The sequence below is a fragment of the Peromyscus leucopus genome, chromosome 19 (assembly GCF_004664715.2).
Source record: "Peromyscus leucopus breed LL Stock chromosome 19, UCI_PerLeu_2.1, whole genome shotgun sequence".
NCBI classification, from domain to species: Eukaryota; Metazoa; Chordata; class Mammalia; order Rodentia; family Cricetidae; genus Peromyscus; species Peromyscus leucopus.
In genome coordinates this window covers 25021457-25041820 of record NC_051079.1, presented here as the reverse complement: position 1 = coordinate 25041820, position 20364 = coordinate 25021457, and the positions used below count along the sequence as shown (strand labels likewise).

General features: G+C 50.0%; 2 protein-coding genes across 2 annotated transcripts; one reads left to right on the top strand and one right to left on the bottom strand.

Moving 5' to 3' along the window:
* Window positions 1-421: 421 nt before the first annotated feature.
* Smim33 (small integral membrane protein 33) lies at window positions 422-3427 on the bottom strand. Its single transcript, XM_037197078.1, has 2 exons — window positions 3190-3427; window positions 422-1955 (listed from the first exon to the last, which is right to left on the bottom strand). The coding sequence occupies exons 1-2, from the start codon at window positions 3196-3198 to the stop codon at window positions 1566-1568; spliced, it is 399 nt and encodes a 132-aa protein (XP_037052973.1). The 5' UTR covers window positions 3199-3427; the 3' UTR covers window positions 422-1565.
* Window positions 3428-5964: 2537 nt separating this feature from the next.
* Window positions 5965-20364, top strand: Ecscr (endothelial cell surface expressed chemotaxis and apoptosis regulator). Its single transcript, XM_037197077.1, is given in 14 exon segments — window positions 5965-6413; window positions 10251-10346; window positions 10348-10429; window positions 13816-13854; window positions 14401-14445; window positions 14613-14672; window positions 15250-15387; window positions 15748-15834; window positions 15918-15971; window positions 16519-16632; window positions 17021-17119; window positions 17438-17474; window positions 19731-19827; window positions 20026-20364. Coding segments are annotated over 13 exon segments (888 nt in total). The 5' UTR covers window positions 5965-6413; window positions 10251-10319; the 3' UTR covers window positions 20035-20364.

Here is a 20364-nt window from a genome sequence, read left to right as displayed (position 1 = left end):
TGCTCCTCCCCGACTTCCCTGATTCCCAGCCTCTCTCCTTCTGTGGGGTTCCCCCGAGGCCAGGGTCTTAAGGGTGACTTATCCTGAAGATCTTCCCCAAGGGTCAAGCAGCACAGGTGTCTTCATAAATGTCTTCAAATGTTTTTTTGTTTTTAAGAAAGAGCCTCATTATGTAGCCCAGGCTAGCCTACAATTCACTATGTGAGACTGATTGGCCTTGAATTCAGAGATGCATCAGCCTCTGCCTCCTGAGTACTGGGATTAAAGGCATTCACCAGCACAACTAACCACCACCCCCCCTTTTCATTTTTTTTTTAACTTTATTTTAATTTTATGTGCACTGATGTTTTGCCTGCATGTAATGTGTGAAGGTTGCCAGATCCACTGGGACTGGAGTTACAGACAGTTGGGAGCTGCCATGTGGGTGCTGGGAATTGAACCACGGTCCTCTGGAAGAGCAGTCATTTGCTCTTAACCACTGAGCGGTGTCTTCAGTACCCTGCCTCTTTTCTTAATAAACAGGGTATCATATAGTCTAGGCTAGCCCTCAAACTTGCTGTGTCATTGAGAATGACCTTGAACTTCTGTCTCCACCTCTCAAGTACTAGATTAAAAAGCTGTGCCACTGCCCAGTTTATGTGGTTTATGTTTGTAACTGCACACGAATGAGGTGCTGAGGTATCAGAGAAAAGGGTGCCTTTCCCGAGAGTCACCAGGAAGCCCGGCTTAGTTTTCCTGGCCCCAGCCCACATTTTCCTGGCTCCAGGATGAACTATGCTACTTCCCAACAGTGATGGACCCCTTCATGCCCCCTCCTTTCCCAAACAAGTTCCATAGCGTTCATTTTCTTTTCCTGTTTTCCCACCAGCTGGAAAAGTCTGGATCTGGAAGTGATTTATAGTGAATTTTAGGCTTGTTCCAACAGGCCCACCCTTACTCAGAAAATAAGAGGTAATAAGAGCTCACAACCCGCCCCCCCTCCCCATCACACTCAAGGATGTCAAGGCAGCGTTGGGGGACAAATCAAGGCCAGTCTTGGAACTCTTACATGGAGATTAAGGATTCCAAGGGCTTTGGATGTCATCAACAAGGCCTAGGCTAACAGCCAGGGTGCCCTCCAAAGGCTGGAAGGTAACAGAGGTGCCTCTTTTGACAAGTCCCCAGAGAAGACACACCACAGTTCCTCTCGCCTTAGCTCTCCCTGGGTCGGCAGCGCGGAGGCAGGGCCTTCTCTGTAGCCCTCGGATATTCCTGCTCAGGGATGGAATCTTCACTTTGCTCCAAAAGGGATGAAGATGAGAGGTACGGGAAGGGAACAGGAACTCTGAGGAGGATCTGGAGATCCCTGAGGGGAAACTTTGTAAGGGTGGCCTTGGCACCGTGTCTGTGGGCAAGGTCCTCAGGGTGGTTTCCACTTCTCTTATTGCCGTGGAGCTTTCTCATCAAATATCTGAGGGTTGCTCTAGCCGAGTCCAGAGGCCTGTCTGCAGCTCTGACATCCGGGTTCCAACTCACATTCCAGTTTCTTGTTCTGAGACCAGTCAGGCTAACTGCACATCACCCTCCTACAGATACGTGATTTCATCAATGCTGGGCCTGTGCCCACCTAGGACAAGGCCAGAGTGAGGAATAGGAAGTCCCTGCTGGGTTTCTCTGCGACTGTCCTGGAGGTCTAGCAGCCGCCAGTGGATGAGGTAAATGCCGTTCTCTGGCTTTAGGGCTGGAGGCTCTGTAGGGAGGGTGGCATGGCCCTGGTGCAAGGCTGGCCCGAAGTGAACTGCCAGGACGATGCAGATCGCCAGTAGGACAAAGGCAGCGATGATGACCGAGAGCAGTGGCAGTCCGTCCCCTCGAGGCGGTTCCCAGACCTCACCTAGCATCTCCGGGAGCTGCTTTTGAGGCTCCTGTTCCAATGAACCATTCACAGGTGGAGAAGGCTGGAGATAGTGGCCATCCTGGGGGAAGAGGAGAGAGGGCAGAAGTTGGCATGGGCATCGACATACAGAAAAAGGACAGGGGAGACGAAGGGATCTGAGAGACAGAAATCCCCAGAGACAGTGGCAGAGGGGAGAGAGAACGAGAGAGGAGGCTTAAACACACTCAAGAACAATAAACTGAAAGACAAAGAGGGCGAGCTATGGGGGCGGGGTGGGGGGTGGAGAAGTAAAGACAGACAGAAATGAAGACAGACAGAATGACAGAAAAACTGACCCCCTGAGAGACAGGGTGTTGAAGTCATTCAGAAAGGGCAAAGGGAGAGGCTTTGTTGTAGTCTGGCATACTAACTACAGTTTGCCCCCAAAGGTCTGCTCTCACTGCTCCCTCTTCCCAGGTCTCCGGCAAGAGTCACAAATAGATCTGGTTGTTGCATTGGAAATCCTGGGCAGTGGGCAGTGAGCAGCAGCTGCTTTGAGATGTTCTGGATAAAGGCAGTCATTGTCTCGGAGGCTCCCCTATTCCAAGTCACTGGGAAGCAGAAGAGTGGTACCCTGAGCAGGGGTATAGAAAGAGAAGACGTGAACCCCAGAAACTTGGTGTGAGGTGGGATGTATGCCCATACCGCCATCCCATAAGTATGTCTCATTCCCCCTGGGGCTTGGGGCCAAGTTCTAGAGGCCTAGATAGGGCTGGAGTCTGGTGTAGATTCCTGGTTATGCTCAGGGTGGGTTGAGATCCTGCACCAGTCTACCCTTGCCAGGACCTCTAGGTCTCTCTACCGTTATGCCCTCTATGTGGAGGACTAACCCATGTCATTAGTGTGTCCCTACCCTGCTGGATATTGAGTAGGGATGAGGGATCTCAGTGAAGGAAGGGAAGCCCAGAGTCAGTGAGGTGCCCCCCTCCCTCCAGCCATCATTCTACAATACACTGGGAGTTGGGGGCCCCTCTAACTCTGAGCCTTCGGCCTGGCCCACTCTGTAGAAGGCAGCTGGAGCCACGAGAGGCCGATCAGACAAAACTCTTTCCTTTAGTCCCTCTGTCACACTATCCCTAGATCCCAACTCAGTACTTCTGCCCACGCAGGGGCGAGCTGGGGGGCTTAGGGGAGGGGCTATCATAGGCCTCCGGGCAAGGACAGGAAAGCAACTCCAGGTGCACAGAGCGGGAAGGAAGCTTAGGTTGGGAAAGGTGTAGGGCCCTGTAGGGAGTCAGGCCAGGCTGGCAGGAAGGGGTGAGCAAAGGATCTACCTGGTGCATTGTCCGGGGCTGGAGCAGCGTTCCCTTGGGACTGGATACCAGCTGGGCAAAGGAAAAGAGCTCACTGCCCTAGTTCAGTCCCTACCCGGAGTTGCCACGTCTGCCGCGCTCCTGGGCACACACCCTCTGCACACACCCTCACCGTGCTTTCCCGCGCCTGCCTGTACTTACAGGAACTTCTAGGCTACCCAGGGCCAGCCTCCAGCTCTGAGGGTACCTTGATCTTCCTCCCAGGCACTTCCTTTTATGCCTCCTGCTGCTCAGGAGCCTAACTTGCCCTGCCCACTTCTCCTCCAGCGGTTTCCAGACACCTGGCCGTCATCTGCTCCCTCCCTAGCACCTGCCCGCTCTCATTTCCTGAAGCTAAGGTCCTTTGCTCTTCCTTGTTCTATGTACAACATTTCAAGCATGACGGTATAGGTCACATACCCTACATAACATACTGGATATCGTGCCTCTAAGTCTCTGTAGCCCAACAGCTCTGCCCATCCATTTTTTTTTTTTTTTTTTTTACCACATTTCTTTCTTTCTTTCTTTCTTTTTTTTTTTTTTTTTTTTTTGGTTTTTCGAGACAGGGTTTCTCTGTGTAGCTTTGTGCCTTTCCTGGATCCCGCTCTGTAGACCAGGCTGGCCTCAAACTCACAGAGATCCACCTGCCTCTGCCTCCCGAGTGCTGGGATTAAAGGCGTGCACCACTGCCCGGCATTATTTCTAAAATGTTAAGAACTAAAATAGTTTTCTGAATGTATTTATTGTGTGAGTGTGTATGTGTAGATGCATGGTGTGTGTGGGGGCACTTGCGTCATGCGTGTGTGTGTGTGTGTGTGTGTGTGTGTGTGTGTGTGTGTGTGTGTGTGTAGGTCAAAGGACAACTTTGTGGAGCTGGTTCTTTCCACCTCTATGTTGGTTCAGCCAGGCTTGCACAGTAAGCCTCTTTATTTGCTAAGCCAGCCATTACTGTTGTTGTTTGAGACAGGGTCTCTCTGTGTAGCCCTGGCTGTCCTGGAACTCAGCCTGTAGACCAGGCTGTCCTTGACCTCAGAGATCCTACCTGCCTCTGCCTCCTGAGTGCTGAGATAAAGGCATGTGCCAGCACCCCCTGGCAAAGCCATCTTTTTTAAATTTTATTTTATTTATTTTAACATTGTACATTTTGTAGAGTTTTATCTAGATTTATTTGTCTTATTTTGTGTATATAAGTATGTGCATGTATGTCTGTATACCATGCATATATCTGGTGGCTGAGGAGCTCAGAAGAGGGCATCAGATCCCCTGGAACTGGAGTTACTGATGGTTGTGAGCCACTGTGTGGGTACTTCGAACGGAACCCCAGTCCTCAGCAAGACAGACAAGTGCTCGAAACCACGGATTCATCATCTCTCTAGCCCTGATTTTTAGCCAACACATAGTCATTGTATGTACATATGGAATAATGTAGCCGTCCTCCTCCCTGTCCTTTGAGACAGGGTCTTACTGTGAGGACCTGGCTGACCTGGGACTCCTGCTCCTTCTGCCTGCAGAGTGCTGAGATTGTAGGTCTAGGCCACTGTGCAGCCAGTGGGACGTTAGTGCAGAACACAGATACGGAAACCCCGGCTGACGGGGGTAGCTGCTACGTCTACCACTGCAGGCGTCTCTTTTGCAAGGGTGGAGAGGTGGGGTAGTGGAGTGGGTAGGGGTCTCTCCGGGATAAACCACAAACCTGCTAGACAAAATTCTAGAAGAGCCGGGTCACTTCACTGTAAAGATTTGTCCTTTCTGTGTGCTGACAACAAGGACCTGAAATGTCCCCAGCGAAACAGAAGTCCCAGGCTGGTGAGCTGGTGATACGGCTCCTCTGATAAAGGTGCTTGCTCCCGACACTGATGACCTGAGCTCGGTCTCAGGATCCACATGGTGGCAGAAGAGATCCTGACTCATGCAAGTGTCCTCTGACCTACACACACTATGGAATGCACCCCCTCCCAGTACACACCAAAAATAAATGTTTTATAACATATAATAACATCTACTAGAGATCCTCACTTCCTTACCTCACCACACTTTTTTTTTTTACCTTATGATAACCAACCAAACACCTATAGAATTCTGATTTATGTCCCTTTGCAAGGCACTCTTTCCTTTCTTTTTTTAAAAAGATTTATTTATTTATTTTATGTATATGAGTGCTCTTTGTGGCAATGAAGACAACAGATCCCACTAGAGATGGTCGTGAGCCACCATGCGGTTGCTGGGAACTGAACTCAGGACCTCTGGAAGAACAGCCAGTGCTCTTAACCACTGAGCCATCTCTCCAGCCCCTTCTCTCTGGGTTCTGTTTGCTTTGTTTTATTTTTGTTCTTTTGGTGGTTTTTTTTTTTTGGTTTTTTGAGATAGGGTTTCTCTGTGTAGCTTTGGCACCTTTCCTGGATCTTACTCTGTAAACCAGGCTGGCCTCTAACTCACAGAGATCTGCCTGCCTCTGCCTCCCGAGTGCTGGGATTAAAGGCGTGCGCCACCACCGCCCGGTGTTCTTTTGTTTTTTGTTTTTTTGAGACATAGTTTCTCTCTGTATCCCTGGCTGTCCTGGAACTCACTTCATAGACCAGGCTAGCCTGGAACTCACAGAGATCTGCCTGTCTCTGCCTCCCGAGTGCTGAGATTAAAGGCCTGTGCCACCACAGCAAGGCACCTCTCTAATTTTTTTAATTAATTAATTTGTTTTTGAGATAGGGTTTCATGTAGGTTAGATCGGTCTTAAACTCACTATGTAACTAAGAATGACCTTAAACCCCCAATCTGCCTGCCTCCACCTCACTCAGTGCTAAGATGGTAGGCATATACCACTATAACCAATGTTCTGTGTTTTGTTTGAGACAGTCTCACTAAGTAGCCCAGGCTGACCTCAAACTCAATATTCTCCTGCCTCAGACTCCTGAGTACTGGAATTACAGATGTGCACTACCCCTCCTGGCCTAGTTTTTCCAAGGTAATTTTTGGTCCCAATTTGCTGCCCATAACCAGCCATTCCTCATCCTGCCGCTGGAGGCAAACTGACCTCTATTCACATGGAGACCAGTAGACTCCCAGAGGATCCCCTCACCTAGTGACTCGAAGCAGTAAGTATTAACAGCTTTTTGGTTTCTTGTCTCTTAGCCAAGCTGCCCACACCCTGTCACCTCCACTGAGTCCAGGGTAATTGACCTGACCCTCAGACTACCCGAGGTCTCTTGCTGGTGAGTCATGAAATCTCCTACGGATCATTTCCCCGAGCAATTGAAGGTTCTGGTGATCTACCTCCTACTTTGGTCCTCTTGGATCTTAGCCAGAGGGAATCTGGACTCTGCCCCAAGTCAAGACCTTCACTTCTGAGCTTGGGGGAGGAAGAGTGTGGACTTTCTGGCCCCGGGCTTCTCCATCATTTTCCCGTGTCCATACTCACCATTACAACTACCCCTCTCCCCCTGCTGTCTAAGCCTAATCATCTGGCCTCATTAGTTGGGCATCACCCCTTCCTGGAACGTATTCTTCAGCTCCTGAGGCCGGAATAACCTTTTTTTCCCTTGAACTCTATACAAGTGTGTTTCTTACCTGTTACTAACATGTGCTTTTCCTTGTGTATCTCCGTGTATATGATGTGTGTGGACTTTTGTGGGTGTGCATGTTCTTGTGTGTGAGTGCGGGCATGTATGTGGAGACAGAGACAACCTCGGGTATCAGGCTCACCTCCCACCTTGTTAGAGGCATCTCTGTTGCTCACTGGCCTGAAGGTTCCAGGGAACTCTGCTTCCCATCTCACCTAGGAGCACTGGGATTATAGAACCCCAGCACCGCACCCAGCTTTACATGAGTTCTGGGGATTCGAACCCAGGTCCCCACTGAGCCACCTCCAAATCTACCTGTTTTTAACACTGTCAAACGTCATCTGAGACAGGACGTTTGAGGCCATCCTGGGCTCTAGAGTAAGAGTCTGTCTCCAAACAACAAAGTAAAATAAACGAAGCCACAAATGTACATAAAGTAACAATAATATTTAGAGAGGAAGAGGTCGTGAGCTTGAGAAGGAGCAGGAGAACACAGGAGGAGCTGGGAGGAAGAGGAAGGGCGGGAACGATGTGAATACAGTACTCACCTATGAAATTCTCAAAAACAAATTTTTAAGTAAACAAAACAAAAAATACAGGGTTTTGAGAGATGGCTCAGCAGCTTCAAGTTCTTGCTGCTCTTTCAAAGGATCCATGTTCAGTTCCCAGCAGTCACACGTCAGCTATCATCTGTAACTCCAGTTCCCGAAGATCTGACGCCCTCTTCTGGCCTGAAAGTGCACTCCATGCATGTGGAATACTATACATGCAGGCAAAACACCCATACACATTAAAAACACAAATAAATAAATCTTTAAGAGAAAACACAGATAAGAAACAAACAAAACCAAAACCAAAACCAGGGTTTTGAGAGAAGGCTCATCAGTTAAGAGCACTTGCTGCCCTTCCAGAGGACCTGAGTTTGGCTTCCATCACTCATATCAGGTGGCTCTCAACTACCTGTAACTCGGCTCCGGGGAAAGCGATACCTTTTCCTGGCCTCCATGGACACCCATATACATGTGACATACACAGACACACACAAATACACATCAGTAACAATAAAATCTTTAATTTTTTTTAAATTCGAATTTAATTTTATGTGATGGGGGTTTGCCTGTGTAGCACGCACATGCCTGATGCCTAGCCTTGGATTCCCCAAAACTGGAGTTAGAGATGGCTGTGAGCCGCCATATGCGTGCTGAGAACTGAACCTGGGTCTTCTGCAAGGGAAATCACCGCTCTTAGCTAGCATGCCATACTTCCAGGCCCTAAAAAGCACTTAGGAGGCAGAGGCAGGAGGATCTCTGTGAGTTTGAGGCCAGCCTGGTCTACAGAGTGAGTTCTAGGACAGCCAGGGCTGTTACACAGAGAATCCTGTCTTGAAAAGCCAAAAAGAAAAGAAAGAAAGAGAAAAAACAAACCCCTCTCAAGCAAGGGCCAGGATGTAGTTCACTGGAAGTGTGCTTACCTCTCTTGTACATGGCCCTGAACCTCCACCATCATGAAATAAATACATAAATAAATAAGAAAGCCAGGTATTGTGACCCACACGTGTGATCTCAGCACTTGGGAAGTGGAGGCAGGAGGGTTAGGAACTCATGGGTGGCATCATCCCTGAAGTGAGTTATAGACCAGGCTGAATTATACCAGGTCCTGCTGTGGAATAATCCCTCTGTACACTGTGAACATGTATTACTGTCATTGGTTAATAAAAAAAGCTGCCTGGCCGATAACAAGGCAGAATAAAGCTAAGCAGGAAAGCCAAACTGAAAATGCTGGGGGGAAGAAGGGCGGGGTCAGAGAGACTCAAGCCAGCCACCCAGGAAGCAAGACATGTAGAGGACAGGTAAAGCCATGAGCCACGTGGCAATACATAGATTAACAGAAAAGCGTTAATTGAAATGTAAGAGCTAGTTAATAATAAACCTGAGCTATTGGCCGAGCATTTTAATTTCTACAAGCCTCTGTGTGTTTATTTGACACCAGGTGGTCAGAACAGGAAAACTCTGCCTATAAGGTTCTGCCTAAAAATCAATCATCAGTCAGTCAATAGACAGGGAAGGCATGATGTTGTATGCCTTTAATCCCAGCACTTGGGAGGCAGAGGCTGGAGGATCTGAGTCTGAGGCTAGCCTGGTCTAGAAGGTGAGGTCCAGGACAGCCAGGGCCACACAGAGAAAAAACTTAAATAAATAAATAAATGGAAGTAGTATTTATGTAAAATATCTCTGTTCTTCATTTTTTTCTCATACTCTTAAATGTTTTAGATTTAATTCAATAAGTATGTGCCGGGGCCTTGCTATATGGTAAGTTTTGTGTAGAAATACTGTTGGCCTGCAGTCTTCAGGAGAAAGTGAGAGTCTGGGGCATGCTATGGAGGGTAAGGACAAGGCCTTGCCCAGGCACAGGGAACACCTAACCTAAGTGGACGAGGGAGGCAAGGGGAATGCCTGGCATGTGATCCTCATGGTGTGTGTGTGTGTGTGTGTGTGTGTGTGTGTGTGTGTGTGTGTGTGGTGTGGTGTGGTGTGGTATGTGTGTGTATGTGTGGTGTAGTGTAGTATGTGTGTGTATATGTGGGGGGGGTGTATGTGTGGTGTGGTGTGTGTGTGTATATGTGTGTGTATATGTGGTGTGTGTGTGCATGTGTGGTGTGGTGTGTGTGTATATGTGTGTGTATGTGTGGTGTGTGTGGTGTGGTGTAGTATGTGTGGGTATATGTGGGGTGTGTGTGTGTGTGTGTATGCATGTGTGTGTGTGTGTGTGTGTGTGCACACCAGTGCAAGTGTCCGTACAAAGACCAAAAGTCAGCCACAGAGATTGTTCCCCAGGAGCCATCCACTTGTTTTTGAGACAGGGCCTTTCATAGGAACCTGGGGCTTACCGATCAGTCTAGAGGGCCAGTGAGCCCCGGGGGTTCTCCCGGCTCGGCCTCTGCAGTGTTGGAACTACAGGCCAGCCACCTTGTCTGGATTCTTATGAGGGTGTTAGGATGGAATTTAGAGTCTCCAGCTTGCAAGCTAGTTCTTTATCCACTGAGAGCTTTGCCCAGCCCACCTCTTGTTTTTCTACCAGGAATAAGGAGATTGCTTGTAAGGCCTCCCTAAAGGATGCTGGAAGTCCCATCTGGACTGGGAGCCGTGAGTGGGGAGAGGAATGTAGAGAATTCATAGTCTGCAGAGCATGGGCCGCTGGTGGGTCGAGCTTAGGGCTGGGTCCTCGGAGAGGAGAATGTGTCCAGAACAGCAGCCTTGGGGAAAAATTCAGGTGCTGTAGGGGGGACCTGAGGGATCCCTCAGAGAGGAAGGTGGCATGGGGGCACACTGCCACCATTGGTCATTGTACACAGCATCCAGAGAGACCAAAGAGGCCCCAGATAGTGCTCATCATAGCTCTGCGGCTCAGGCTCACATCCTTGTCTGGACTGTGCGCTCAGCTGGGGCCCCTGGAGCCGGTCCCAATCTGTTTCCTTCTATTCTTTGACAGGAAGCTCCTGGAGAGCCAGCCCCCGCCCGCCCCCCATCTCCTCCCAGCACTCTCCCTCTCTTCTCCATTATGGACAGAGAATACACTGAGACGCCTGCCGGCCTCACGCCCAGCTGATATGGGGACCAACGGGGCCATGCGGCTCGGGTCAGCAATCCTCGGTTTACTACTGCTCCAAGGTAAGAGGCACTTGCTACTTTTGTCCAGCACCCCACCCCACCCCCCATGTCCCCATCCAGGGCTCTGTCTGAAATAGGGAAATTCCAGAACCTTTCCATAAAGCGGATCAGCTGTCCTGGAGGATGGGAAATACCGCCCTGGTAAAACAGATACTGTTAGCTCAGTTATGATGTTTTCTAGGGTTCCCCCATAGAGTCTGGCCCCTGAAAGGTGGGAAGTGGCTGGCTTGATGCGTGACAGAACCTGGAAAATTCCTTCTAAGGGGTACACAGGCAGAAGAAGCCTGTGGCTGTCCTGTCAATAAATAGTCTTGACTGATCCGGCCACCACAGTCACCTTCTCTGAAAGGTTCTAGCACAAAACGGTCTGCCCCTTGGACTTCACAGGTGACCTTCTCTTTTATCCTTTCCTGTGAAGAATTACAACCTGTGAATCTGAAATGCTGACTTTAATCTCAAAATCACAGCAAGAGGGGGCTTCTGGTTAGACAGGAAGAACCGTCTACCAAGGAGGGTACACACACCACTGGGGCTGGATGAGATGGCCTCCTCCGGCAAGGTGCCTGAAATAAAATCCCTCAGACACGGCCGGTGGTCAGGAGCGGGGCCTTGCGGCAGGATCCTCTAATTAGGGAGCCATTGCTGGGAACCATGAGAAGTCCAGGACACGCTGACTCACAGGCAGCATTTCCCTTTGTCACGCCCCCAGCCCAGTCCTTTGTGGTAGACTCACGAGGCTGCGCTCCACGCAGTGGAAAGATGGCCAGCGTGCTTAGGGGAAAGGGTCTGTGTTCCAGAAAACGCTGCCTGCTGCCGAAGTGAGGCGTTTCTTTACAAGCCCACGGGCTGGGGTCAACGCTGACACCCCTCTCTGCCCACCAATTCCCACGGGAGAGAGCCAGAGTTAATCCTGGGGACCTCTGAGGAATCCCATAGGCCTGGACTCTCTCTAGCCAGGCCACCCGATCTTGCCCACGCTCTCCATGCAGGGAGCTCACAGCATTTGTCTGCCTCATTTTGGCCACCTCCGAGGAACTCTTTGGCGCAGACTCATGCCACAGTGGGGATGGACTGTGGAAAGAGTCAGCCAGTCTTTAGATTCGGAGAAACCATGAGAACGGGGCAAGTGTTAAAATGTGAAGTGCTGATTGGGCAAGGGCTGTCAGGAGCTGGGTGTCTCATGTGTATTTTCTTTCCCACCCCAGCAACTTAGGAGGCTCACTCTGTGTGTGTGTGTGTGTGTGCGTGTGCGCGTATGGGTGTGTGTGAGTGTGTGTGCGTATGTGTGTGTGAGTATGTGTGTGTGTGTATGTGAGTGAGTGTGTGCGTATGTATGTGTGTGTATGTGTGTGTGTGTATGTGTGTGATGTGTGTGTGTGAGTGTGTGATGCTGAGGAGCCAATTAATTTAGCGCTTACACAGAATTATACCTCTAGCCTCTCACAGATCCAGCTCAGACAGCGAGTGAAGCCAGAACTTCAAATCCCCCCACCCCACTCTTTTCTTCTTTGTGGTGCTGGGGATTGATCCTAGGGTCTCACACAAGCTAGGTAAGTGCTCTACCACTGAGCTGCATCCCCAGGCCCTGCAAGCCCATGGTTTTCAACACCCTTGACCCTGCGGCTCAGGAAAACAGGGGCGTGGGCGGGGTCAGCCTGGAAGGAAATGAAGCAGGTAGGGATTTAGGAAGCGGAGGTCAGGAAAATTAGAGATTCTTGTGGCCATGACTCTTCGGATGTCTGGTGTCCCCTGGTCAGAGGCACTGGCCTTACAGGAACACACATTCCTCAAGTCCCACCTCTGCTCACAGAAGTCTTTATAGGTGACAAGTTGGGAGGAGCGGGGTAGGAGGCAGAGAGTTCGGACCTTTAAGGCTTGATGCCTGGGCCTTGGGAACACCTCGAAAACGTGTAGATCATTCTGTAGATAGGTTCAGAAAAACAAGTGCACTCTGACTCCCACTCCTGAGAGGATTCATAGGACTGGAAGAAGCTGTGTTCAGAGACTGGCTAGAAAGGGTTCGGCCAGGCTCATCCCTTGCTAGAAAGGATTCTCTCTAGCCTGGGGTTCCTGTAATATTTACTTCCTTCTGGAACCACTACCCACAAAGGAACAGGGATGTAGGAGATCTTGACCTGGAAGAACACATCCCAGGGCTGGGTAAGCTTTGGCTTGGAAGCAATTCCACACTATCCAAGCGATAGCTCCATGGAGGAAGGTAGTAGCTTAAGGAAAACAAACAGACCAGCAGGCTGCCATAGCCTGGGGGTGGGCCCCTGGAATCCAGCTGCTTCAGTCCAGCGGGGCCTGGGCCTGATCCTTCCCTCATGATGAGAAGCCAATAAACAGTGGGGCCAGACCAGCAGCGTCAGTCCCAGCCTGTGTGGAGGGAGGGAGCGGCCCCAGATGGGCGGTTCCATTTCCCTATGTTGTTTTCCTTCTTCACATTGTTCAGAGTTTTCAAACATGATTTCATTGTGGAAAGTGAGCAAACATAACCTGACCTTCCAGTCCCCCTACACACACACACACACACACACACACACACACAGCATACACATATCTACTCAGAGGCCCACAGACACACATGTGGACAAACAGAATAGCTAACCAGGGCTCCAACTCTGGCTGCTGGTAACCACCTCCGCCCTGTGTTTGGCCCAGAACAACCGTTTCTTAATGTGCCTCTGCCTGTGAGAGTCAAACGGCCCCTCCTGTTAACGCTTCCTCTCCTCCTGGATATACCTCAGAACTTGTTTCCGGTACAGACCTCTACCTCCGGTGGGGGAGGAGAAAGGGGGAGAGAGAGAGAGAGAGGCCCCACCCCATTTCATTCACCTTCCCCTCCCCTTGGAGTCAAAATGACAGTCTTCACAGGGGAAACCAATGGGCCCGTAGTGGCATTGCCAGAGACCTAGCGTTCTGGGTGTTGGTCCAGACGGGTCGTTAGTTTAAATAACCATCCCCTAGCCTTGTGTCTAGGTTGGTGGGATGCCTAGAGAGGATCGAGACACAGTAAAAGACTCTAGGACTCTGAACCATGAGTGATGACGAGTGACGTGGCCATGATGGTGACAAGCCGTTTTTGTTCAATCCCCTGCCAAGTGTGCTTGCCTTCCAGCAGGGGGGGGGTCTTAGACAGCCAAAAGATCAAGGTTCCCTCGTGAGCTCCGCTTGGCAGAGTTACCAAGGCAGTCTATATATTTGGTTTGATTTTTCCAGACAGGGTTTCTCTACATAGCCGTGGCTGTTCTGGAACTCACTCTGTAGACCAGGCTGGCCTCGAACTCACAGAGATCCACCTGCCTCTGCCTCCCGAGTGCTGGGAGCAAAGGCGTGGTCACCATACCCAGTCACAGTCTATGCATCTTTGCTTTCTCTCACAGGCTACAGCTCTCAGCCTACGACAACTCAGACCTCTCAGGGTAAGATTCGTGGGGCCGACTCTAGGTTTGTACCTAAGAGCTTAGAAAGGTATTAGAAGGGGGAGCTCTGGTCTCTGGCTTTCTTTTCTTTCCTTCTTTCCTTCTTTCTTTCTTTCTTTCTTTCTTTCTTTCTTTCTTTCTTTCTTTCTTTCTTTCCTTCTTTCTTTTTTTTTTTTTAAGACAGGGTTTCTTATGTGGCCCTGGTTGTCCTGGAACTTTCTCTCTGTAGACTAGGCTGGGTCAAACTCAGAGACCCACCCTGCCCCAACAGGGCTGGGACGAAAGGCTTGCACCACCAACCATGGGGCCCAGTCTCTTTTTCATTGAACGCAAGTGATGAGATCTTGGGCCACAGGTCTCTGGGGCTCAACTGGCCTCGTCTAACATGGTTTGAAGAGGGCAGAGGTGACCAGTCAGAGGTAGAGGAGGGGAGAAGAAGACAACAAAGCAAAACAAAACGAAATACAAAAACATAGCTTCAGAGAGGAGAAGGGCACAGAACCTTTGGGGGACAGAGGTAACAGACCCTCCAATGATGTGTTCCAGGGCTCTTCAGGAGTTCGAGCCCGCAGACAGTTTCTCTCAGCTCAGGTGAGTGAATGAGTGTGGCTGCTGAGAAGCCCACCTCTACCCTCCCATGCCGCCCCCAGCCATTCGGACGTACTTGGAACTTGGGGGTTCTCGGATGGGCAAAGGGGTATGACATCATCAGGCCCGCCCCACCTGCCTCCTCTCTCCGTCTGCTTCTGTTCTTGCAGGAGACAAATCTTCCTCAGAGCCTGGCAGCTCAAGGCTTCTCCTGAGCACCGCTACCCCAGGTACTCAGCTGCTGAGACTTCAATAGTGCCTACAAAGGCCTAGGAGGACCCGGGCAGTGCCAGTCAGCTCTGCAGGAAAATGTAGACTTGTGGCAGGAGGGACAGGCAAACAGGGCCTCACGCTGGTGATCCCAAAGCAGGGCAGCAGGTGTCACGGGACCCACACCAATGTCAACCCACTTCAGACATCAGCTCCGGGGGGTCCTCCCCACAGGCAGGGGCCTCGAGAACTGACCTGGAAGGAGTGAGATGAGCAGGTGGAGGCTGTGGGGTGGAAGGTGGGAAAGGCGTGTTCCGAGTAGAGCAAACTGCGAAGACCAAGGCTCAGAGGTCTGGCTCCTCCAGAGAATGGCTCCTTCAGAAATTGAAAGCAGGGATGAGAAGGAGGCCTGGGGCTGTAGCTCGGGCACAGGGCTTGCCTAGTGTAAGAAAAGTCTTAGATTTAATCAACACACACACACACACACACACACACACAGGAACAGAAAGAAAGGAGGATATTTTGGACTAAGGAACGCTCCCTGTGCATATTCTGGCTGATGCTTTGAGAGGGTCATGTGTGCTCCCCAATCCACAGAAATTCTACAGAAGGCCTCTCAAGGCTCCTTGGGATCCAGTCAGCCTGTAACGCCCAGGTCAAGCACCACGGATCATCACTCCCTTTCCTTGCCCGGCTTGATGTCGTTCCAGCCACAGAAGCACACATTGGGACTTAGTGAGTACCCAGAGCAGGCGGCGGGAGGTGATGGACCCTGGATATGTCTGGATGGGTTCCTTCTCCCTTTAGCCAGGTGGCCTAAGTGCTGGGTGGAGGTTCTTGAGCCTAGAAGCTACACCAGTGGTGCCCTGGTTTGGAAAATTGTAAGAAACCACTGGAAAGGAGTCGAAACAGGAATCTGGGCCTGCTCATAGCCAAGGCTGAACAACCCTACATTTGGGCCTGAGAAAAGAATGGGCAGGAGAGGGAAATGGGAAGGGGACTCCCAAATACAGGGTTGGGAAAGGGCTAGACCCTTCTCAGGGTATGCTGGGAGGGATGGGGACCCTCCATCTTGGCCATTTGCTTCGGGTGCAGGCACAGGGACCCCAGACAGCAGCAGCAGCAGCAGCAGCAGCAGCAGCAGCAGCAGCAGCAGCAGCACTATCAACGACACAAGAGAAGGTATGTCCAGTGTGTGTTCCCAGCAAAGAGCCATATCAATGACCCTTTCTTTCCGATCACGTTTGGATCCTTGCACATTCTAGACTCCAGGCTTAGGCAGGAGGCGAGCAGAGATGAGGAAACAGGACAACAAACAGGTCTGGAGTTTGTGACTTTGGTTCTCTCCCTCCACCACGTAGGTCCTAGGGGTTGAACTCAGGCCGCCAGCCTTGGTGGCAAGCACCTTTACTTGTTGAGCTGCTTAGCCAACCCAGTATCATTGTAAGAGGAGCAGAAACCTACGCCCCTTACCTGGCACCCCGGCTTTTTGGGTTGGTGCCTTCTTTCCTTCCGTCTTCACTGGTTTGCGGAACATAGATGGCTCTGCTTTGCCCAGTCTGTCTTCCCTGCTTCCGCAGCATAAATCCTTCCTTTCTTCTGGGCACCAAGCGGTGGTGGGAAGCACCTTGAACCTCCTGGAGTCCTCCGAAACCAGCAATGTAAACAGCCGGCAGAACTATTCCTATAGAGAGGAGAGCTCTCCAGCCTCTGTTTTCAGGGGTCTAGTTGGTGGCAGGAAGTCCTTTTCTATGGGCTGTTAGCCTCTTCAGGCTCTTACCCCAGGGGGTCAGGGGAGAGGCTGGCTCCCTTTGCCAGTTCCTGCCAGCGCCCTTCACTGACGCACCGACACCCACTCTGTTTCAGAAGTGTCTCTGAATGCTACTCCCAGTTCAGGGACCGCAAGTCTGCGGACCGGGGAAGAGGTGACCATCGTGCCCAGCCCCACGTCAGAGTCGGTGCTAACCGTGGCAGCCTTTGGTGAGAGACGGCAGGGAGGATGGGGCGTGAGAGGGGACTCTACCTCAGGACTGACTTAGACTCTGGATAGGAACGCGAGTTCAGATCTCATCCATTCATTCTGGGGTGGACTTGCTGGTGAGCAAGGCCCTCGTGGAAAGAAGTCTTCACTGACCTTCTGGCCAGTTTTTCTTGGATTTAATGGGCTCCATGCTAGGAGTACCGGCTAATAGAGTACCAGCTAATAGACTACTCATTTTCCCCTGAGAAGCAGAATTCACTTGAGAAGCACACACACACACACACACACACACACACACACTCCACTATACTTACCAGGGAAGGGAATTGTAGACTCACCCTTATTGCCCCACCTCTCCCTCCCCACTCCCATCTCTTCCCTGCTCAGGTGTTATCAGCTTCATTGTCATCCTGGTGGTTGTGGTGATCGTCCTCGTCAGTGTGGTCAGTCTAAGGTTCAAGTGTCGGAAGAACAAGGAGTCTGAAGGTAATCGTCTTGACGTGCTGGGTTCCTTGACCCCTGTGCGGACTGAGCCGGAGCAAGGGGCTCAGGCTGATGCCAGCTGGGCTGGGGGCAGGAATGGCAAGAAGCAGCAGCAGCACTTGATGAGATGGGAAGGCGGGCTCTGGTGGGCTTTGAGGGGAAGGCTGGGCATCTGAGTAAGAACATCTGACCCTAACCTGTGCCCTTGGGGAAGGCTGGGCATCTGAGTAAGAGCATCTGACCCTAACCTGTGCCCTTGGGGAAGGCTGGGCATCTGAGTAAGAGCATCTGACCCTAACCTGTGCCCTTGGGATTTCACAGATCCACAGAAACCAGGGAGTTCAGGACTATCTGAAAGGTAAGACTTTAGAAGCCTATGAGAGGACTCTTCTATCTAACCTGAAATCCTCCTGCTTCCCCGCCACATACCACACCCATTCACACCACGTGCAGACATATGCCCCACAATCCTGCGGTCTTCCCTGAAGCTGGGCCAGGTTGGCAGGCTCAGGTGAGCAGAGATAAGGGAGGTTCTTCAGCACCAGGGCTCAGCTTCTGTTGTCTTTTAATGAAAAGTGCAGGAATGCAGATTCTGATGTAAGATACATCCTCTCTAAGCTCAGGAAACTTTGAAAACCTACCGTGAAGCCAGGTGTGGTGGCTCACACCTTTAATCCCAGCACTTAGCAGGCAAAGGCAGGCAAATCTCCGAGTTCATGGCCAGCCTGGTCTACAGAGAGAGTTCCAGGACAGCCAGGGCTACTTAAAGAAACCCTGTATTGAGAAAACAATAAAAACAAACTTACTATGTACTATACACAATGGCATTCAATTTATGATATTGTCTCAAATCTTTATAGTAATGCTTTTTATTTGTTTGTTTGTTTTCAAGACAGAGTCTCACTATGTAGCTCTAGCTGTCTGAGAATTCACTATGTAGACCAGGCTGTCCTTAAACTCACAGAGATCCACCTTCTCTACCTTCCAAGTGCTAGGATCAAAGGTGTGTGCCACTATGCCTGGCTTTTTTTAAAAATTTATTTATTTATTTATTTATTTATTTATTTATTTATTTATTTATTTATTTTACAATACCATTCAGTTCTACATATCAGCCACGGGTTCCCCTATTCTCCCCCCTCCCACATCCTCTCCTTACCCCCAGCCTACCCCCCATTCCCACCTCCTCCAGGGCAAATCCTCCCCCGAGGACTGTAATCAACCTGGTAGACTCAGTCCAGGCAAGTCCAGTCCCTTCCTCCCAGACTGAGCCAAGTGTCCCTGCATAAGCGCCAGGTTTCAAACAGCCAACTCATGCAATGAGCACAGGACTTGGTCCCACTGCCTAGTTGCCTCCCAAACTGATCAAGCCAATAAACTGTCTCACCTATTCAGAGGGCCTGATCCAGCTGGGGGCCCCCTCAGCCTTTGGTTCATAGTTCATGTGTTTCCATTCATTTATGCCTGGCTTTTATAGCAATTCTTTAAGGGATGTTTGACCTTATTTTATTATTATTTTTTAATCATTTGTTTAATTTTATTTTATGCTCATTGGTGTGAGTGTCAGATCCCCTAGAACTGAAGTTAGAGACAGTTGTGAGCTGTTATGTGTGAGTGCTGGAAATTGAACTCAGGTCCTCTGGAAGAGCAGCCAATGCTCTTAACTGCTGAGCCATCTCTCCAGCCATCAACTTTATTTTATACATTAAAAAGTTGTTGGTGATGGAGAGACGGTTCAGCAGCTAACAGTATGTACTTATCTTCCAAAGGTTCTAATCTGGGTTCCCAGCACCCACATTGGGCAGCACACAGACTCCTGTAACTCTAGCTCCAGGAAATCCAATGCTTCTGTCCTCCAAGGACACCCATACTCCTGGGTACACCCGCCCCCCACCCCACTCAACACACACATACACATACATTTAAAAAATTTTAAATTTAATCTTTTTTAAAAACTGGGGCTGGAGATGTAGCTCAGTTGGTAGAGCGCTTGCCTAGGATACACAAAGTCCTGGGTTCTAGTTCAATTATTGCATAATCCAGACCTGGGGGTACACAGCTGTAATCCCAGTACTTTGGGAAGTAGGAGGCAGGAAGATTGGAAATTCAAGGTCATCAGTGACTACAGATGTAGTTTGAGGCCAGCCTGGGCCATATGAGACCAATCTAAAAATCAAACAGACAAATACCACCCAAATAAAACAAACAAACAAACAAACAAAAAACCCTGAACATAAGACAGGCTGTAACTTTGTCAAGATCAAACAACCAGTAGACAGTAAACACTGTCTTGTTTTGAGGAGAGTCTCACAGGGCCGGGGTTGGCTTTGAACTCACTGTGCAGCTGAGGATGGCACCGAGCTCCTCGTCTTCCTACCTCTTACCTGCCAAGTGCTGGCTTTATAGTTGTATACCACCAACCCAACTGGAAAAAGAACAAAAACACTTTAAATACAAGTCCCCTGGATTTCAGTGTACATTCTCATTTTACCATGATCCGTCCCTAAACCCAGTTTTCTGAAACGAAGATTGACGGTACGGTACCCCCAAGTTCCCTTTGCTCCCCATTGCTCTGTCCCCTCCTCTCTGTAAACTGGATCCTTTCCCGTCTCAGCTGCTCCACGGCCAATGGAGAGAAAGACAGCATCACCCTCATCTCCATGAAGAACATCAACATGAATAATAGCAAAGGCCGCACCTCCGCAGAAAAGGTACAGTTTTACATTTCTCTTCCTTCCCCAGATCCACCCGCCTCCACTCCTCCTCTCCCCTCCCACCCCAACCCTATTTTCAGGTTCTGGTTCCTTACCCAGAAAGGCTAACGCCATGATCAAAGACCCAGGCTCTCCCTCTGCTCTCCTACCTTGCCCCTCCCAAGTTCATCATTCCTCATCGTGTATGTTTTTCAGATTCTTTAAAAGTGACCTTGAGTTGCCACGGGTCCAAGAGTGATGCAGATGCCCACTGACCATGAGGAAGAAGAGATGAGATTGTTGAAGGCAACAGACCACATATAAATTATTTTGTTTGATGTCTGCTCCCAACTCTAAAGGATATCGAATTCCTCTAGATCCAGAAGCAGCTTACCATATGAGAGACTGTGTCCCATGTGGAAGCCACTCTAGACATTTGGATTGCTCTCCTTCCTCCTCAGAAACTAAGGAATGAGGAGTCAATAGAGCAAGAGCCAAGTAATAAGGTAGACTGGTTCATTCTACTCACATTAAAATTATTTTTCTGGCCTGGAA